A 19,036-nucleotide genomic window follows, 5' to 3' on the forward strand; every position below is an offset into this window, starting at 1 on the left:
CCAAGCTGTTCTTATCTGTGGACCCGTATATAGAAATACCAACCAGCCTGGCAAAGTGAGCTCTTTGGTCCAACAGTGGCCAGTTGGGTGTGATGGTCATTCCACAGAGAGAATCCACTTTCAGTGCTGCAAACACAGCCCAAAGTCTGAAGCTGGGGAGGTCATAGGCCCTCGTGGGAAGCCACTGATAATGTTTTGCTAAATGGGCATCATGTGCCCATCAAATCACTTTCCCAATAACTGTGCTGATACCCATAGATCAGCTCTGGTCAGAGACATTGCTTTTCGCAGTGGCCGGCGGTTACTGCAAAGACTCTTATGTGGTCAGAGGACAGAGACTAGATGATTAGCAAGTGAGTAATCATAGATGGGCTGTCTATATTATCCACTCCGTGGCTCAGAGACCATTGTAGAAGACGCAGGAGTAATGCAGGAGCGAGAGGAAGTGGGGAAAGAGCTGTGGATTCTGAGTAATGGGTGCGATGTAGCTGCTGCTCTCTGGAACTTGCAGCCCCTGCGATCACCTGCATGACTGGCCAGGTGGACACCCTGTGATAGAGCTCATGCAGTTCCACCCCCACCTCGAGATTTACAGACAGTCAAGTTGATGGGAAGATTGAGACGTTTTCTCCAGTTAATTAACAACTCCACTGATCTCAATGACACACACATGCATACACACATAGAGACACACATGCACTGCACAGACACACACACACATGCACACATACACAGAGACACACATGCACACAGATATAGAGACATGTACAGATACACAGACACATAGACACAGAGACACATACACACATACAGACAGACAGACACGGATATACACACAGACATGTACACTTACACAGAGACACACAGACACACACAAAGACACATAGACATGTAACACATACAGACAAACACATGTACACACACAGACACATAGACACACATAGGCACGCACACGAACATACGGACACATATACACACACAGACACACATGTATACACATAGACACACATACACAGACATACACAGAGATGCATAGATACAGATATGTACACACATACATACAGACATACATACACACAGAGAGACACACACATGCACACACACAGTGACTCATAGACACACAGACATGTACACACATACATACAGACACACAGACATACATACACACAGAGAGACACAGATACACAGACATGTACACACAGAGAGACACACACATGCACACACACAGCGACACATAGACACGTACACACAGAGGCACACACAGAGACACAGAGACACATAGACACATACACACACCAAGTACACACAGCTATGACGGTAAAATGACGCTAGCTGGGGAGATAGAAAAGATTAACGGGAGTGGGGATTGAGAGAGTATTGAAATAGATTAAATATGGTCGAAACACATTATAAATTATTGTAGGAAAATATCAGAGAAACCCATTATTGTATACATTAATATATGCTAATAAAATACTTTAAAGTGTTCTGTAGAACAGAATCCCTTAGTTCTGAAATATTTCTGTGCAAACTTCCACCGTTTTTGACGTTACGTCTTAAATACCACGGTGTCTCACTCCCTTTGCTCTGTTCCTTTACCCATCCTCTATTTCGGGTCATCAGCACTGAGAAACGTCTCGAAACGTGAGCTGTTGTCCAAAACAGTAGCGTGGAGAGGACTGTTATACATCACACTCAGTAACCGCCATGGGGTGGGAGGCCGCGAGAAGCTCTTACCGGCTTCTGGCTGCTCACAGGCGGGGCAGACACGGGCACCACCTTGAACACGATCGTACCGCAAGCCATTGCCTGGAAGACAAAGAAGGACCAAGTGTGGACTCCGCCGTGCAGAAGACAGAGCAGTATCTGACTGTCCAGGTCTCATGACGGCAGTCACCACAGCGACTGTCACAGCGGTCCGCAGCTAATTGTCACCACCCAGAAATGGAAACTGGGAAGCAGTTTATCCCCATCTGTCTCCTGGCAGGGCACCAGGGTCACCGGCTGCAGAAACACACATCGAGGTGGCCTCCCACACACCTTGGGGAAAAGACAGCATCTTTGCCATCTCTCCTACTCAGTGAACATTTCCCAGGCACTCGTTTCTAAGCCAGCTGCCCCAGCATGGTGGGAAAGATAAGGGGCTGCCCAGAGTCTTCTCAGAGAGCCCACAAGCTTCCAGACTAGAAGTGGAGAAGAAACCCTCCTACTTGATGTGAGCTACCAACCCCGTAACCCGTCTCAGATTAGCGAGATCTCATTCTTACTCCCGGCAGCTTCCCCAGCATCGTCCTGGCCACTCCACAGCTGGAGCCAGCCAGGAGGCCGAGGCACAGCCAGGAGGCCGAGCCAGGAGGCTGCCGATTGAAATCTAAGATGGATATACTTCGAATTCCCTTTAAGGAACCTTCCAGGCTGCGTGGAATCTTGAGGTAGTAGCTTACAAAATATTCATCTTATCACTCCGACCTCAGTCTCTTAGCCACCACTGTGAAAACCCAGAGTGGACCTAAGGGGTCCCTGCAGGGGGGGTGTATCTTGGGGAGAGCTGTAGCTGGGGAAGGGGCATTGCCATTCCTCTGTCGGGGAAACGTGCTGAATTATTGACACAGGGAAGATCCTGATAAGTGAGAGCAGGAACTGGAGATGATGCGTAGGCATACAGACACGGGGCCCACCTTGACACTTTGATTTCTGAAACTCCCAGCACCGGCCACCAAGGAACAGGAGCAGATACACACAAACATTATCCCTGCCCACGTGATGCCATTTGGTGACTCCTCTCTTCCCCCACCCCCACCCAAAGCTGCTCAGAGACAGATGACAGGCAGGCTGAAGCTGTATGAACGTATTAGGGAGGGAGGGACGTCTCAGGGAGCAGACGGTCTCCAAAACCTCACTCAGCCCGGGCTCAGTTTCCCACTGAACACAGGTAATGGGGGACTTGTGTGTGTGTGTGTGTGTGTGTGTGTGTGTGTGTGTCGGGGGACGGCTGATCCTATGGGGAAGAAGCATGTGAAGGGAAGTGTGCCAGCCTTTGCCAGGACTTCTGGGAGTTAAACATGAGGTTTGGTGAGTCGCACGGCAACAGACAAGGTACAGGGATGAAGACGGGAAGTTGCCCAAAGGGACTTAAGTGCACACACACCACGGAGCTTGGCATGACACTAGGTCAGTCACCAACCAAGAGCAGCAGTTACCAGGATGTGGATCACCTGCTCCGGCTCCAGGCCCTCTACCGAGACACCATTAACTTCCACCAGTTTGTCCCCAGCGTACAGCAGCCCTAAGGAACAGAAACACAAACAGAGGAGGGGGTCCAAAGGAATAAGACAGAGGCCACTATTAGTTCATGACCCCAAGTGTGTTTGAAAATTTTAAATAAAAAGAAGAATAAACTGTTTACGCTGACTTATATCGCCATAACTGTCTGTTATGTTATCTACCTCCTGGCCCACACCAAGAGTGATTTGGTACTTTTTCTACTCTGACTGTAAAATGGAACCAAAACACCCGTCAGAAGGACACTAAAGATACCAGGGTAGTGAGTAAATGACATATGAAAAGAAAAAGGAATGGACTATTCTTCAAAAGATCCAGTGTGGAGGAAGTTGGGGGATAAGAGGGAGTCTTGAACTAGGCATGGCGACACTTATCTATAATGCCACCTCCGGGGAGCCAGAAGCCTGGAGCAAGTGAGTTCAAGGTTCAAGGTCACAGCTCAGTGGTAGAGCACCTGCCTACCAGGTTCAAGACTTGAGTTTGGTCCCTAACAACACACACACACACACACACACACACACACACACACACACACGTATACACATGTACATATAAGCATACATATATACACATATAAAACACACGCAAACACATACATACATCTAAACATACACTAAAGAGATGGGAATTCGAGTTCCACACTTAATAATGCTTGGGTGGCCAGAACCTGAGAGCAGATAAGTCATGGGCCTAGGGCAAACCAAATACATTGCTCCACTAAATGAACACAGCAATAAAATGGCTCCTAACAACATCCTGCTATACCCGTACGTCAGTGCTGTGTTCAGCTATCAGCAGAGAAGCTTCCTCCTGCAGTAGATGGGAACACCAGAGACCCACAACTGCACAGTGTACAGGAAGCAAGAGACCGCGGAACACTCAGTCCTAAGCGGGATGTCTCCACCAAACCTCTCCTCTCTGGGATCCTCAGGGGAATCGAGGCAGAGGAGGGGGAAGAGTGTTAAGAATCAGAACATGGCTGATACTGAGGAAAGTGTCTTCCAGACACACCAGGACTGACACATCAACTCAGAGACCGTGGCAGCGTGCACAGGTACAATCCAGACAGGGTCTCGGCGTCGAGAGAGGAAAACAACAGGAGCCCTAAGAAAGACGGTAGCTCCAGGGCACAGCTACTGGCAAAGGAATGCGGTAGGAATTTTTACCGCCTGTAGCCTTTAAGTTACCCGCCCACTGGGGCGTGGCCTCTTATACTATTTAAGCCGATGTAAAGAATGCGTCCAGCCTCTTTTCCTGGGAAAACTTAGTTTTTTCCAATGGAGTCTCACGGGGTATACAAACCACACTTAAAGGCAAGCCCCACATCCAGCAGGAGATGAAACACCCAAAACAAACTCAAGGGTATTTTTGTAGTATTTTGTTTTGTTTTGTTTTGTTTTGTTTGGCGTTATAGTTCTTGGTGGGACATTTTCACCTCACTGGTCGATTGCTTATATATTGTGGTCTCCAGTTTTGTGTTTTATGAGTTGTGTGTGTGTGTGTGTGTGTATGTATGTGTTTCTCACGCCTTCTTTTTAAAATTTAATTCTGGTTTGTTTGTCATCTAAAGAAAGGAGAAGGAAAAAGAAGGCTTGGAGGTGGATCGGGGGAAGATGGGAGAGGGAAACTGTGATCAGAATATACTGCATGAAACAAAAATTATTTTCCACTTTAAAAAGAGAGACCAGCAGCATCTTGATCTATCACCACACGTTGTACGCGAGTTGTATTTTCACACTGTAGCTTGCTAATCCACACGACTATCATGTGTTGATATTTTTTAAAGCCTTGAGAACTATAAGGGGGAGGGTTAGGAGAGCTGAGACATTCTGAGAGAAATCAAGAATAATGATGGCCCTAAGAGTAAAAGAGGAAAGAAGGGGGCGGGATTAGCAGTGAGAGACTCCTTAGGATCTTCCAGCAGGTGTTAGGCTCCAGAGGGCAGAGGGGAGCAAGGACATGAGGCAGGTGTGGAATCACAGAGGCGAAGGAGAGCCGTCGCGGTCAGTGGGAAGCCTAAGGCAGATCAAGATGAACAAGAGCTCTGCCATCTTGGAGGCAGCAGGGTCAAAGGGCTGGGAAGACAGAATCAGGGACTCGAGTCCCAACTCAAACTGCCCCAACCCCAATCAAATTAATCACTAAAAACCTCCACGAGGCCCGGTTCTTCTGTCTGTAAAATATCATGATAATGCTTGCTTTGTCTGGTTGCCTTAAGAATGTTAACAAGACTGTACCTTGTGGAGTCTAGCGTGTAGGGTTTCTCTGAACACGAGGGGCTGGAGTCCCTTCAAACATTTGTCCTTGGTTTCTTTGCTACACAGCCAAGCAAAGCAACATCTGAAGGCCCTGACTCAAGTGCAGAAAGAGACTTCTTGCTTTTGGGGGGAAAAAATCACAGAGTCCAGCGTCCCCTTTGTCTGGCTTATACCATGCCACCACCCCCCCAGCTTACCGCTCCTCTCCACCAGCCCGCCATGGATGACCCTGGCTACCAGGATATCCCCTGTTAGCTCATGTCGCTTGATGGTGGCTCCCTGCAGAGAAAACACAGTGGGTCCTGGGCTTTCCTAACACAACTGGCTTTTTTGGCAGCTTCTCTCAGTCAGCACAGGGGTTTTCTTAATAGCTGGAAGGGGTCCCCATCGCTCTGTGGCCATCGGTCACATCATGCCGTCAAAAAGGAAAGTCCACCAGACCTTGGTCTCGGTAGGCCTCCATGTAATATACAGACATAAAATATTTAGAACCTTCTAAAAGTTAAGTGCCCATGATTGTAACCTAATGGAAAGAAGTGTCCATAGAGAATCAATTAATGTCTTACCCACCTCCTATTAGTAGAAGAGAAAGATGTAGGCCAGTGTATTAGAATTGAGTAAAATATACGAAAGACAAAATATATAACATAGATGTCTTGCTTTCACAAAACGTTTATCATATATATATATGCATATATATATATATACACACATCATATCTTGTCTTCTCATAAAAGAAATACACTAAACAGAAACCTTTTGGTCTTGAAAACATGACCAGCAGTGCATCTGAACCACAGGAAAGATTATGCTGACTATCACGCCACGATTTCCACTCTGTGTGTGACCGAGACAAAGCTGCCGTTCAAGTTAACTATCAGATATGACGTAGATCACCGTGAACCCCGGCACAACCCTAAACAAAACATGAAATGTTCTCCTTACCAGGGGCTGTTGGTTTTTCACCAAACAAACAATCCTCACGGCTTCTTCGCTGTCAGGGATGTTGTCGGGCAGCGGGGGGAGAAGGGGCTCAAAGTCTTTCTGAGCAACTGTATCGTGGGCACTGAGCAAAGCCTGGGGAGAGAAGGGGGAAGCTGAGCAAATGTCACGTGTAGCACACGTGCATCTCAAAGATGGTGACCGGATGCTGTATAAGATGTACAACCACAAATACACCTATGCGTCATGCACAATTCCAAGCAAATTCTCTGTCATAGTCAGGTGTACTCATTCTCCCTGTTTACAGATAGGGGGTCAGGGGATACAGAGGCTAAAAAGCATACAGTGACCTCTTTCAGGGGCTGGAGAGATGGTTCAGAGGTTAACAGATTAATAAAAAGCTTTTTCTCTTTCGGTGAGCCTGGATTCTGTTTCCAGCACCCACATCAGGAATCTTATAATTGCCTGTGGCTCCAGTTTCAAAGGCTCTGATGCCCCCTTCTGGTCTCTGCAGGCAACTGCACACATGTGGTGCACATAAACTCACAAAGACACATACATGTATATGCGGATAAATGTATATCCCAAATAATTTCATACCTCAAAATCTTCCCAATGTGGAGAGAAAGTATAGGGGTTATTTCTTTATAACCAGGAGCTACCCTGGATGGCTGCCCAGAATTCTAGAGGGATAGCATCCTTTTGGGAGAACAAGACACCCTGGAAAGTTCTGGGTGCCCCTTCATACATGCGATAGCAGTGGCTCGATGGTCAGTCAATCACAGGTGAGTCCCACATCTTCAAGTATAATCTGTTGGCCGCTCATGTACAGAAATGGAATATATATATTCATAGATAATGTTTTAAATCTTTTTTTATTTACTCTCCCCCACCTCTGTCACATGCCAGATGAGCAAACTCTGTCCATTTTAGCGAGTGCTTACCTTGCAGTGTGGAGCCTGAAGGACTTGTCTTAGCTCTTGGATCTCAGGAGAACTGGAGGCTTTGCGTAGTAGCTCCAAGACCTGATTCATGATGGAAGAAATACAGCATAAAGTATTTGTGGGGGTTTCAAGACATGAGTTTCTACATGCAACAGCCCTGAAACTAGCTGAAACTAGCTCTTGTAGACCAGGCTGGCCTCGAACTCACAGAGACCTGCCTGCCTCTGCCTCCCGAGTACTGGGATTAAAGGCACGCGCCACCATTGCCTGGCCAGTATAAAGTTGTTTTTTTTTTTTTTTTTTGATTTTTCGAGACAGGGTTTCCCTGTAGTTTCTAGAGCCTGTCCTGGAACTAGCTCTTGTAGACCAGGCTGGCCTCGAACTCAGAGATCCTCCTGCCTCTGCCTCCCGAGTGCTGGGAGTGCCACCGCCGCCCGGCTAGTATAAAGTATTTTTAAGCCAGGTGTCTTATACCTGCAATCCTAGCACTTGAGAGACTGAGTCATGAGGGTCACCTAAACTTTGAAGTTAGCTTAGCTACAAAGTGAGCCACAGAGCACCCTGGCCTACAGATGAGACCCTGTTCCCCAAAGGCAAAATGAAATGAAATCTTCATCACTTGGGGCTGGAGAGATAGCTTAGGGGTTATGAGAGCTTGCTGCTCTTCTAGAGGACTCAAGCCTGGTTCCCAGCATCCACTCAGGTGGGTCACAAATGCCCACAACTCCAGCTGGCCTCTGAGGTCACCCCTCACACACATAACATCCACTTACACAGACACATAGACATAAATAACAACAATCTTTAGCTCCTAGCTGACTCCTCACAGGCTGAAAAGTAGATGTGCTAACACGTGTTGATCTAAGAGACATTGTTACTGAAGCCTTCTTCTCGGTCTCCAGGGCGGGGCCTGGTGTCTTTTCTTAGTTATTCAACTTTTCTACTGCAGATAGAAGCCATGGCTCGAGGTAAATGGGGTTACAGAGAGTGAGACACCACGTGTATGTTATCCTGCAGACATCTGGGGATGGTTTGATTGCTGATTGCTGGAACAGAGGGTACAGTCTCTTCTCTTCTCTCTGTCTCTGTCTCTGTCTCTCTCCTCTCCTCTCTTTGACTTCTTTTATGGTTTTGAACACATTTTCATGTAACATATAAAAATTGTCAGCCTCCTGGCTAGGCAATCAATAAAACAGAAATGAACATTTTTAAATGTCTGACGTAAAGAGTTAAGAGGAAAAATAAACCAGGGAAGATGGCCAGGGAGAGTGCCAGGAAGGGGTCCAGTTTTAGATGAGTGGCCGGGAAAAACTTCTGGAAGGCGGCCTTGGAGGAGTAGATTAGGAAGATCAGGAGGATTCGGGAGCAAGGACACAGCAGCTTAGGGAAGGGCAGGGGCGGAGGGGCACAACGGGAGCTCATCAACCATCAGGCCAACACGGTTGGAGCAGAGAGAGCAGTGGAGGAAGAAAGAAGTGTGCAGCACCACCGGAGAGGCCCAGGCATGTACAAGAGTGTCGGAATCTTGGTATTTTTCAGAGATGGGAGGTCCTAGAGGACTGGGGCAGAGAAACTTCTTTGGCTTCTCTGTTGGAAGAAGACACGGAGGAGCAATGGGGGAGCTGGAAGAGTTGGAAGTGACACCCAGTTATTTGTGTAAGGCGTATCAACGGCTTCTACTGGATTGTGTTAGGTGGTCCAGGACCAGCGAGAGACCAGATTATTTGGAAGTGGAGCTGACAAGGTTTGTCACAAGGTTGGGTGAGATACCAGAGAGAGAAGAGACTCTCAGGTGACCTCAAAGATGCGGGCCTGACAATGGCACTGAGTGACAGAGCTGTCTGTCATTGACTGGGACAGGAACAGCTATGGGAGGAGGAGTTGAAGGGGTCATGCTGCAGACAGGCTAAGCTTGAGGTGTCCATCCAACATTGAGCAAAATGGGGAGGAAGGAATTGGAAAGCAAAGACGGGACTCCAAGCAAGGTCTGAGTGAGAGATAGGAACTAGAGAATCATCACTGCAGTGTTCTCTTGTGCACAAAGAGTGTAAAGGAAGGGGCCAAGGCAGAGATGGTCACGTGCTAAAAATATGCATACCCCCAATGTGCATATATGTGTGTGTGCATGTATGCAAGTGTGTGAGTTTGTATGCAAGCGTGTGAGTCTGTGTGTGCGCGCGTGTGCATTTATGTGTGTGATTTTGGGTTTTTTTGGTTTTTTTTTAAACATTTATTTATTTATTATGTATACAATATTCTGTCTGTGTGTATGCCTGCAGGCCAGAAGAGGGCACCAGACCCCGTTATAGATAGTTGTGAGCCACCATGTGGTTGCTGGGAATTGAACTCAGGACCTTTGCAAAGAAGAGCAGGCAATGCTCTTAACCTCTGAGCCATCTCTCCAGCCCTATGTGTGTAATTTTGGAAGACAATTTCTCCCTTATACTAAGCTCAGTTCAGAACATTTATTAAAATGTATGCTCCTTGATCAAGCCCTCCCAACAGAAACCTCCATTCATTTAAACAAACGCTCCAGGCCGGAGGGCAGCAGCAGCAAAGGCTCTACGGGTTTCCGGGTAGAGCCACCTCACCTCACATGATAAGATCTGTGCATGAGTTGTCACAGGAAGCAGTTTCCGTTCTTTGAACTTCTGAAGGCAGTCGTAGACCTGCGGAAAGGGGCAAAAGCGTGAGAGTGACCCTGATCCTGACACGTGACCAGGGACATTTCAGAGTAAAAGTCTCAAAGAAAGGAATGGCCGAGGTGGCTGAACACGTGACACTGAGTGACTCCAGCGGCTGAGTGGAGGTCCCAAGGCTTCAGGGGCCTCATTCCTGGCTGCCTCCAGGAGACTGATATCCCCAGAGCCCTTTCATTGATAAAAAGTATGCAATGTTTCCCTTGTTAAGGTGAGGGAGGCAAGAGAAGATGTCTGGCACTGACACCAACAGGGAGCTTCTCCAGGAGAGTCTATGGGGTTGAGACCCCTTAGGACCTCTGTGTGGTGATGTGGGAGTCCCCTCTGTGTGCTGTGAGTACCATTAATAAATAAAGAAACTGCCTTGGCCTGTTGATAGGGCAGAACTTAGGTAGGTGGGGAGGAATGAACTGAATGCCGGGAGAAAGAAGGGTGGAGTCAGAGAGATGCCATGGATTTGCTGCCAGTGATAGACATGCTGGAATTTTGCTGGTAAGCCACAAACTCGTGGTGATGCACAGATTAATGGAGATGGGTTAAATTAAGATGTAAAAGTCAGCCAAGAAGAAGTTAGAGCTAATGGGCCAAGCAATGATTTAATTAATACAGTTTCTGTGTGGCTATTTTGGATCTGGGCGGCCAGGATGAACAAGCAGGTCCCCCTCCTTGCAACAGTGCTGGACACGAATTGTGTGACTCACAACCTGTCAAGGGTTCCAGATAAGGAGCCAAACATTCTGAATGTGCTCGTGCTCATTCGTGCTCAGTGTGGATGTTTGAAGCTGTTCAGGTCTCCTTCCTCAGGCAAGTCTCCGGCGTGAATTCATTTGTGCAAATTCCAGCTTCACCTCCCCTGAATCCCTTGGGGATTCTTTTTCTGTACTGGGTGAGGAGTCAGGCTGGGTAAGCAAAGCTCACCCAGCTTCTCAGTGATTCCCGTCATCTTATTCTGGGGTCAGATTTCTCTCACAGATGGAGGAAAGAGGTCCAAGAGGCAGCTCAGCCTTCCCATCTACATCTGTGATGAGTGAGCTTCCTGCTGAACTGTAGGGCTGCTGGTACTCAAATGTACGTGGGAGTGGGATTGGGAGCACTGGACACAAAGAATCCATGCTCACCAAAGATGGTGAGCCGTGGGGGGGGGGGGGGGGGGAACATTTATAATGAAACCCAAACTCCAGGCCCTGGAGGGGAATGTGAGTGCAGGTGCTTGTGTGTATATGTGTGCATGTGTATGTGTGTTTGTGCTTGTATATGTGTATGTGTGTGTGTTGGAGAGATATTAGGGGTTAAGTGCTACCTAGGCATGGTCTATACAGTGAGTTCCAGCTAAGGCTTCAGCTTGTGAGATCTGGGATCCAGTGATTTAAAACAAGTGATGTTTATCTATGGTCATTCAGAAGCTGTGACCGCTTCAATTTTAAAGATGATCACATTAGTGCACATCCTAAGGCTGGCCATATTTCATGCCTATTTGGAAGAAACACCCATATGCCCAAAATAACTTCAAAAGGATGCTTCCTAAGAAAACTTGGTCAGAACATCTACTCTATATGGTGCACAAATTTTAATCAAATTGTAAAAGATTTTATCAGGGTAAGGAAATATTAAGAGTGTCAACCACATCCATGGATATTTTTGCAAAAGATTTTTGCAAAAGAGGAAGTTTTGTTTCTTGAGACAGGGCTCTACTATGTATTCCTTACTGCCTGAAACTTGCTATGTAGGTAAGGCTGCCTCACACAGACCTCTGCTTCTGCCTCCCATGTTCTGGGGCTAAAGGCATTCAACACTACACCTAGCCAGAAGTGGCTTTTCATAAAAGCATTTTTGTTTGTCCAGAGTTGGCCTTAAGGACCAAGGATTGTGGGGAGATGATATGGAGTTGCTGGTGACCATTGTGGTCACTGGTTTGTCATCATAAGGACCTCTAAAAAAGTAAGTTGGGGACAATAAAGAAAGGAGCAGACATAGTTTTTCATTCTTAAATGCTTCCAAAGCTAATAGGGTGTGTCTATGTATGTCTCTGTCTCTCTGTTTGTCTATCTCTCTCTTTCTCTATGTGTCTTCTCTCCCTACACACATACTTTTTTTTTCTTTCTGGAGACAGAGTCTCATTGATTTCGGGCTGGCTTCAAACTGACTTTGTAGCCATGAATGACCAACTTCTGATTATCCTGCCTCAGTTTCCTGAGTGCTGGAATTACAGGTGTATACTATCCTGCCTGGTGTGGTGGTTTGAAAGAGAATGGCTCTCACAGGCTCATATATTTGAATGTTTAGTCACTAGGGACTGGGATTGTCTGGGAAGGATTAGGAGGTGTAGTCTAGCTGGAGGAGGTGTGTTACTGGGATGAGCTTTGGAGTTTCAAAAGCCCATGCCAGGCTCAGTGTCTCCCTCTCTGTCAGCTGCCCATGGATCAGGATATAAAGTTCTCAGCTCCTGTTCCAATGATGTGCCCATATGCTTCCTGTCATGACGATCATGGATTAACCCTCTAAAAATGTAAGCAACCCCAAGTCAAACGTTTTCTTTTATAAGAGTTGCCTTGGGGCCGGGCGGTGGTGGCGCACGCCTTTAATCCCAGCACTCGGGAGGCAGAGGCAGGCGGATCTCTGTGAGTTCGAGGCCAGCCTGGTCTACAAGAGCTAGTTCCAGGCCAGGCTCTAAAAAAGCTGCAGAGAAACCCTGTCTGGAAAAACCAAAAAAAAAAAAAAAAAGAGTTGCCTTGGGTACGGTGTCTCTTTGTAGCAACAGAACAGCAACTAATGCACCTGTTTTACACAGTGCTGAGATCTAACCCAGGGCTTTGTGCAAGTCAGGCAGGCACTTTACGGAGCTGGCTGTACCCCCCAAAGTGATCCTTCACCTCACATGACACCAAGCAGAATAGAGAAGAGACTCAAGAAGGTGGTGAAGGAGGGGATGGGAAGAGCCAGGTCTCTGTGGACCAAGATGGTCTAGAGCTACCAGGAGGACATTGAAGAGAGTAAATCAAGTTTTGAGAATCTCTGTAAGATCACGAAGGAGATCTTTGACACTTCTTGGAGAAGGCGACAGTCTCGGATAGGCACGTGTCTTCACTCTGCTTGGTTATGAAGAGCACCTGTATCTGGCCAGCAAACACAGAACAGTTCAAGAAGGCTCAGGCACTGTGAGACAGCTCTCATGGTAAAAAAAAAAAAAAAAAAAAAAAAGGACCTGGAAAACAACCCGGACCACCTGGTTGTGGAGATCCTGCAGCAGCTGACCGGGACTGTCACAACAAGGCCATCAAGGAGCCTGTGGCATTGCTGTTAAAAGCTACATTTTGCCTTCTTGGCTTCCTACTTGCGGATCCTCAGAACAACTCCAACCATGACCACAGTTGGCTCCCAGATGCTGGCCTCCTAGGTGAGGATGCTGAGAGTCGAAGCACGATTAATAAAACTCAGAGAGAGAAGAATGGGGTTCAACCTGAAGGTCAGAAAAGGAAAGCAGCCAGCCACTGGCGCTTCCCTCTACCTCAGTCCGAAATGGCGATCCTGCCTCCAGGAATCTCAGAATGAGACTGTGTCTGAGAGCTCTCTTCCCTTTAGTTCTGGGATTAAAGGCGTGCACCACAGGGATTAAATGCATGCACCGCCCTGTTTCTATGGCAACTAGTGTGGCTACTGGGATTAAAGGAGTGTGTTATGGGGAGTCTCTCTTGGAAGCAGATTAGAGTACCCCCCCTGGGAAGACTGCTAGCTTTGCCTTGTTTTTCCTATGGCTCCTCCAGCAGCCATGACTGGCCTTCATCCATCCGGCTCTCTGCCCATTTCTTCTTTCCTGTCCTTGTTTCTCAAGACAGGAAAATCCTCCCCTCCCCTGACAGCAAGATCGAGTGTTGTGTATTGAGGTTTTATGGAGATTTTTGTTGCTGTTGCTGCTGTTTGTTTTTAGTTTTGTTTTTGCTCTGAAATTAAAAGTATGCAAGACAAAGACGATGCAGTTTTACTTTAAAAAAGCAAATACATAAACCAACACTTTTGGCATGCTTTTCCAGCAACCTGAACCGACCAAGGCATCGGCTTTTGCCAACCAGAGCCAGCAAAGGCTCCGCACTCACCTTTAGCAGAGCCTGCAGCCACGGGGAGTGGAGGAGGTCATACAAGAGATATACGCCATTCACATCTCGGCTGTAGAAAAGACTCAGCTCCTGCAGGAGGAGCCTCAGGATCCCAGAGAGGCCTAGGGGAGGAGGACAGAGGCCAGCAGGTGGGTAGAGGCGGCAAGGAAGACAGTGTGACCGCTGAAGCTGCTCACAACGCTGGGCTTGCCAGACACTCTATGGGTGGGAATAACGCTGGATTGAAGGCCTGAGGGTGGCTCCAAGCCCTATCCCATCATCTAGGCTGTAAATTTCAGAAGACCATGTGACTGTGTGGAAAAATTCCTTTTGGCAAACTGCCAATAAGCTAGCTTTCTCATAGGGCTGAAACTAACATCAGATGTGGCAACGTATAGACACACGATCCCATGAGAATAATGCGATCACGTTCCCCTCTAACCCCTGACCAGACAGGAATTTACCCCTAAACCCAGATCCAGTTGTTTTGGGGACCTTCTCTCCGTAATCAAACACAGTTGTCAATTTGCACCCTTTCTGAAAATACTTATTGAAAGTGTTACTGAGTACCTCTTCCATTAGACTTTAAAGTTTTAAAATTACATCGAGTTATTTATTTATTATTTATTTGTTTGTGTGGGGCAGGGGCATGAATGCCATAGCCTTTGTGTGGAAGCCGGAGTATAACTTGTAGAAATCAGGTCTCTCGTTAGGCCATGTGGGTCCCAAGGATTGAATTCATACCCTCAGTCTTAGCAGCAAGTTTATCTACCTACTGAGCCATCTGGCTGGCCTGCCCACTACAACATTTTCACAGTTATTTATTTATTTATTTGTTTATCGTGTGTGTGTGTGTGTGTGTGTGTGTGTGCGCATTTGTGGAGGTCAGGGTATGTGTGTATGCATGCATGTGTGTGTTCGTGTGTGCATTTGTGGAGATCAGGGGTTGTGTGCATGCATGCATGTGGGGGGGGCAGCTGTGGAGGTCAGGGTGTGTGTGTGTGTGTGTGCACGTGCATGCATGTGTGTGTGTACATCTGTGGAGATCAGTGTGTGTGTGTGTGTGCATCTGTGGAGGTCAGGGTGTACGTGTGTATGCGCGCGTGTGTGTGTATGCATGTGTGTGTGCATCTGTGGAGGTCAGGATGTGTGCATGCGTGTGTGTGTGTGTGTGTGTGCATCTGTGGAGATCAGTGTGTGTGTGTGTGTGTGTGTGTGTGAGTGTGTGTGTGTGCATCTGTGGAGGTCAGGGAACAATTTGGGGGAGTTGATTCTCTCCAACTCAGGCCGCCAGCTCTGATGACAAGCAGCCTGACTCAAAGCAACCTCGCCAGCCCCATCTAGGCTTCCTAACATAAATTTCAACATTCTGCAGAGTAAAGGAACTACATACATAGTAAATCTTCAATTTTTTTCATCATAAAAACAAAAATCTTTGAAGTGTTGCTCTGCGTGTGAACAACTGACCCAGTTCTGAGTTTATATAAAACAGGGTGGCCTGGCAGGGTGCTGACTCTCCCATGGCAACTGTCTGTCTTCTGACAGCCGCTCTCGTGATTATCAACAGTATTGCTGGCGGGCAAAGGCGCAGAATAAGCCCCCCGGGGAGGGTCACAGCGAGCATCCCAGTGTACTTGATTGCATACTCGGATATTACTATAAGTCTTCTCTCGTCTAGAAAAGGAATTCTGGGAGCACATACCATTCTCAGGACTGGGTACCGTGGAAACTGTCCCGTCCTTGCCGGCCAGCTCCGCTCCTTGGTCTGACTGTCTCATCCTCCCTGCTGGCGCTTGGAAGTCAGAAACAGGAAACGGACTGACAAAAGGCATATCGCCACTTGGGCCACAGCAGCCACACAGTGCTCAGCACACTGGAGTGTATTTTCAACAACAGATATTATTGTAAGCCACACACTAGGTAGGCCACACATACTGGGGTCCACATCAGATAAAACAGACCTTGCCCTGTGACACTTCCTCTCCAAATCAGCTGCTGCTAAGTGTGTGAAAAGAAAAACCAGTATTCCATAAACACTCCCCTCATCCATCTTTCCTAGGATTCTTTTAAATTATGTTTAAACACGCGCATGCACACACACTCATACGTGCATGGCTCAGCTCAGGTTTAGAGGTCAGAGGACAAGGTGTAGGGGTCAGTTCTCTTCCTCCATCACGTGGGTCGTGGGGACCAATCTCAGCTTGTCAACCTTGGTGGCGAGGGCCTTTATGCACTGAGCAGTCCCACAGTCCCGTTGTCTTTCCCAATATGACTGACAAGTCATATCCTGTCTACTTGCTTCCCGCCTGTTGGGTAACTCATCCTAGGTGAACGACCCACTGTTGAGAGCTCAGAGGGACTCCCTGTTTTGAGTGCACACTGAGGCTCCCTCTGGATCAGTTCTTCACTGATCTCGCTAAGCAGTTGCAGAATTCCTGTTAGAAGACAGAACTGAATCCTGCAACACAGATAACTGTCCTGGCACAGTCTTCTAACCTAGAGACAACGTAACAGTGGCTTGACTCCCCACCTCGGGCAACAGCCTTCCTGGTTCACGCTATAACTTGTCTAAGACCTAGACAAGAGTCCTCCGTAGATTTTGTGCAGGTTCGAACATGTGGCAAAACTCGTTATATCTTAGTCCCATCAGTTTCAATACTCATCTTTAACAACCAATTTGAACCGCTAATTTATATGTTTTTTTTTAAAAAAAAGATTTATTTCTTATGTATACAGTGTTCTGCCTTCATGTATGCCTGACAACCAGAACAGGGCATCAGATCTCATTACAGATGGTTATGAGCCACCACCATATGGTTGCTGGGAATTGAACTCAGGACCCCTGGAAGAGCAGTCAGTACTCTTAGCCATTCTTTAGCCTGAGTGGCTCAAGTCAACGTATTTTTTTTTTAACAGCATTGCTTTAGATATATTTACTTTCACAAAATAGAAATCCAAAATAACAGTGGCCTAGAAGGATAGAAGTTCCTGCGTTACTTATTTGACAATTTAGAAACAGAGACAATTCAGACTTGGTAGACTAGCCTCAGTCCATAAAGTACTGAGGTAAGGGGGTCCTACCAGCTCACTATCCCACCCCGGGGTGCATATGGCTCTTGTCTATCTGCTCCAATATGGCGGCATGGTTTCCAGCGATCACTTCTGCATTTCAGCCAGCAGGGTGACGAAAGAGTTAAGAAAACAACTTCAGGAAAGGTTTAGAGGAAGTTCTACTAACCCTGTAGAGGTTTGACAGGAAATGGCCCCCCAAAGAGAGCCGCACTATTAGGAGGTGTGGCCTTTCTGGAGGAAGTGTGTCACTGCGAAGGTGGGCTTTGAGGTCACATATATATACTCAAGATACCGCCCAGTAACTGAGACCACTTCCTGTTGCCTGCAGGATGTAGGATCCTCCGCTACGTCTCCAGTATTGTGCCTGCATGCCGCTGTTATGCCCAGATCACGAGTGCCCCCCAAACCAACTGGAAGACCAAGTCCTGTATGTAAAAGCAAAGAGCCTTGATTCTTACACAGGTTTGCAAACTGGACTCTCCATGTGTCCAACGTATTAGAGTGATTGGAGAGCCTCGCAGTCAGTTGGGCTGACCGCTGGGCAAAACTGACTTTCATCTAAACCGAGGATCACCAGACAGTGGACAGAACTGCTGGAATCGACAGCCTAGCTGCTCAGGTCAAGGTAGGCTTGCCTCCCTACAGATTTCTCAGCCCACAGAATCTTCTGGAGCCTGGCAGGCCCTGCACTAAACAGCAAAAGAAACATGTGCCCCTCAGCAACCATGGAGGACCCTAGGAGGAGCTCTAACGTGTGCACCTGTTATAAAGCCTTTAAAACAGCCATGGTGTCTCCTCACAGCAACAGAAACCCTAACTAAGACAATCACGGTGTCTGCAGAACTGGCAAGCATCTCACTGAAATCACATGTCACTGGAGAAACAAACCCAAACCAACCCTAGCATGATCTGAGCTTAGAACTCAGCTTTCTTCATAAACACAAAATAGTTTGCAATTTTGAAACGCATTAAATTTGGGCAAATGCTACCACCACGATTGGGGAATTAATTTAGTTCATTTCCACATTACGTCTTACCAAATAGTCCACCAAATCAGAAAATCATTTCATCAGTGGTACTAATGCGTGTGACCAGACAATCACTACAACACGCCATTCTTGGATGGCATCTGCACCTGCATTCCCAGCTGCTACATCCTTCCAGGGTTTTGTGAGTTTTCCACTGGGTGTTAAAGGTGATGTTCCACATCCACACATTGAAATACACATCTTATGATCCGATATTTCAGCTTGTTTTTGTTTTTGTTGTTGTTGGTTCGTTGGTTTCTTTTGTTTTGAAGCAGGGTCCCAGGTGGCCCATGCTGACCTCAAACTTGCTAGGGACCTAAGGAAAATCAGATGATTTTTTTAATTCCTCCTGCTGCCGTATCTCAAGGACTGAGATTACAGGTGTGTGACCACATCTGGTTTATGTAGTGCTACCCTAGGCAAGCACACTACCAAGCTATGTACCCAGTTTTGCTTTCTTTAACTTGTTCTTTTTATTATTAGTAGGATATTATGTGGATTTAAAAACTAACCTTATGTGTATAAGTGCCTTGGTTTAAGTATCCCCAGAATGAAGGATTCTAGACAGGTGTAATTTATAGGGTAAAGAGACAGGGACTATGAAAAAGCCATTAAGAGCTATTTTATCAAGCAAGTGATCCTTAGGAACACCTGGAACTTGAGAATTACCTTAAAAGTCAGCTTCGGGGCTTCAAGGTGGCTCAGCAGGGGAAGGCACCT

The 19,036-nt window shown here is 47.0% G+C and overlaps 1 protein-coding gene across 1 annotated transcript in view; it reads right to left on the reverse strand.

The window, feature by feature from the left end:
• Positions 1 to 16,000, reverse strand: part of Mpp4 (membrane palmitoylated protein 4) — a 35,269-nt gene extending 19,269 nt beyond the window's left edge. Inside the window, exons 1-8 of the mRNA XM_038315530.1 lie at positions 15,919 to 16,000; positions 14,217 to 14,338; positions 10,018 to 10,095; positions 7,427 to 7,507; positions 6,486 to 6,617; positions 5,738 to 5,819; positions 3,201 to 3,286; positions 1,738 to 1,809 (exon numbers count right to left, since the gene is read on the reverse strand). Coding sequence (XP_038171458.1) covers positions 1,738 to 1,809; positions 3,201 to 3,286; positions 5,738 to 5,819; positions 6,486 to 6,617; positions 7,427 to 7,507; positions 10,018 to 10,095; positions 14,217 to 14,338; positions 15,919 to 15,994 — 729 coding nt within the window. The 5' untranslated portion in view covers positions 15,995 to 16,000. The remainder of the gene's footprint in view (positions 1 to 1,737; positions 1,810 to 3,200; positions 3,287 to 5,737; positions 5,820 to 6,485; positions 6,618 to 7,426; positions 7,508 to 10,017; positions 10,096 to 14,216; positions 14,339 to 15,918) is intronic.
• Positions 16,001 to 19,036: the final 3,036 nt, after the last annotated feature.

Source organism: Arvicola amphibius, chromosome 18 (assembly GCF_903992535.2).
Source record: "Arvicola amphibius chromosome 18, mArvAmp1.2, whole genome shotgun sequence".
Taxonomy (NCBI): domain Eukaryota; kingdom Metazoa; phylum Chordata; class Mammalia; order Rodentia; family Cricetidae; genus Arvicola; species Arvicola amphibius.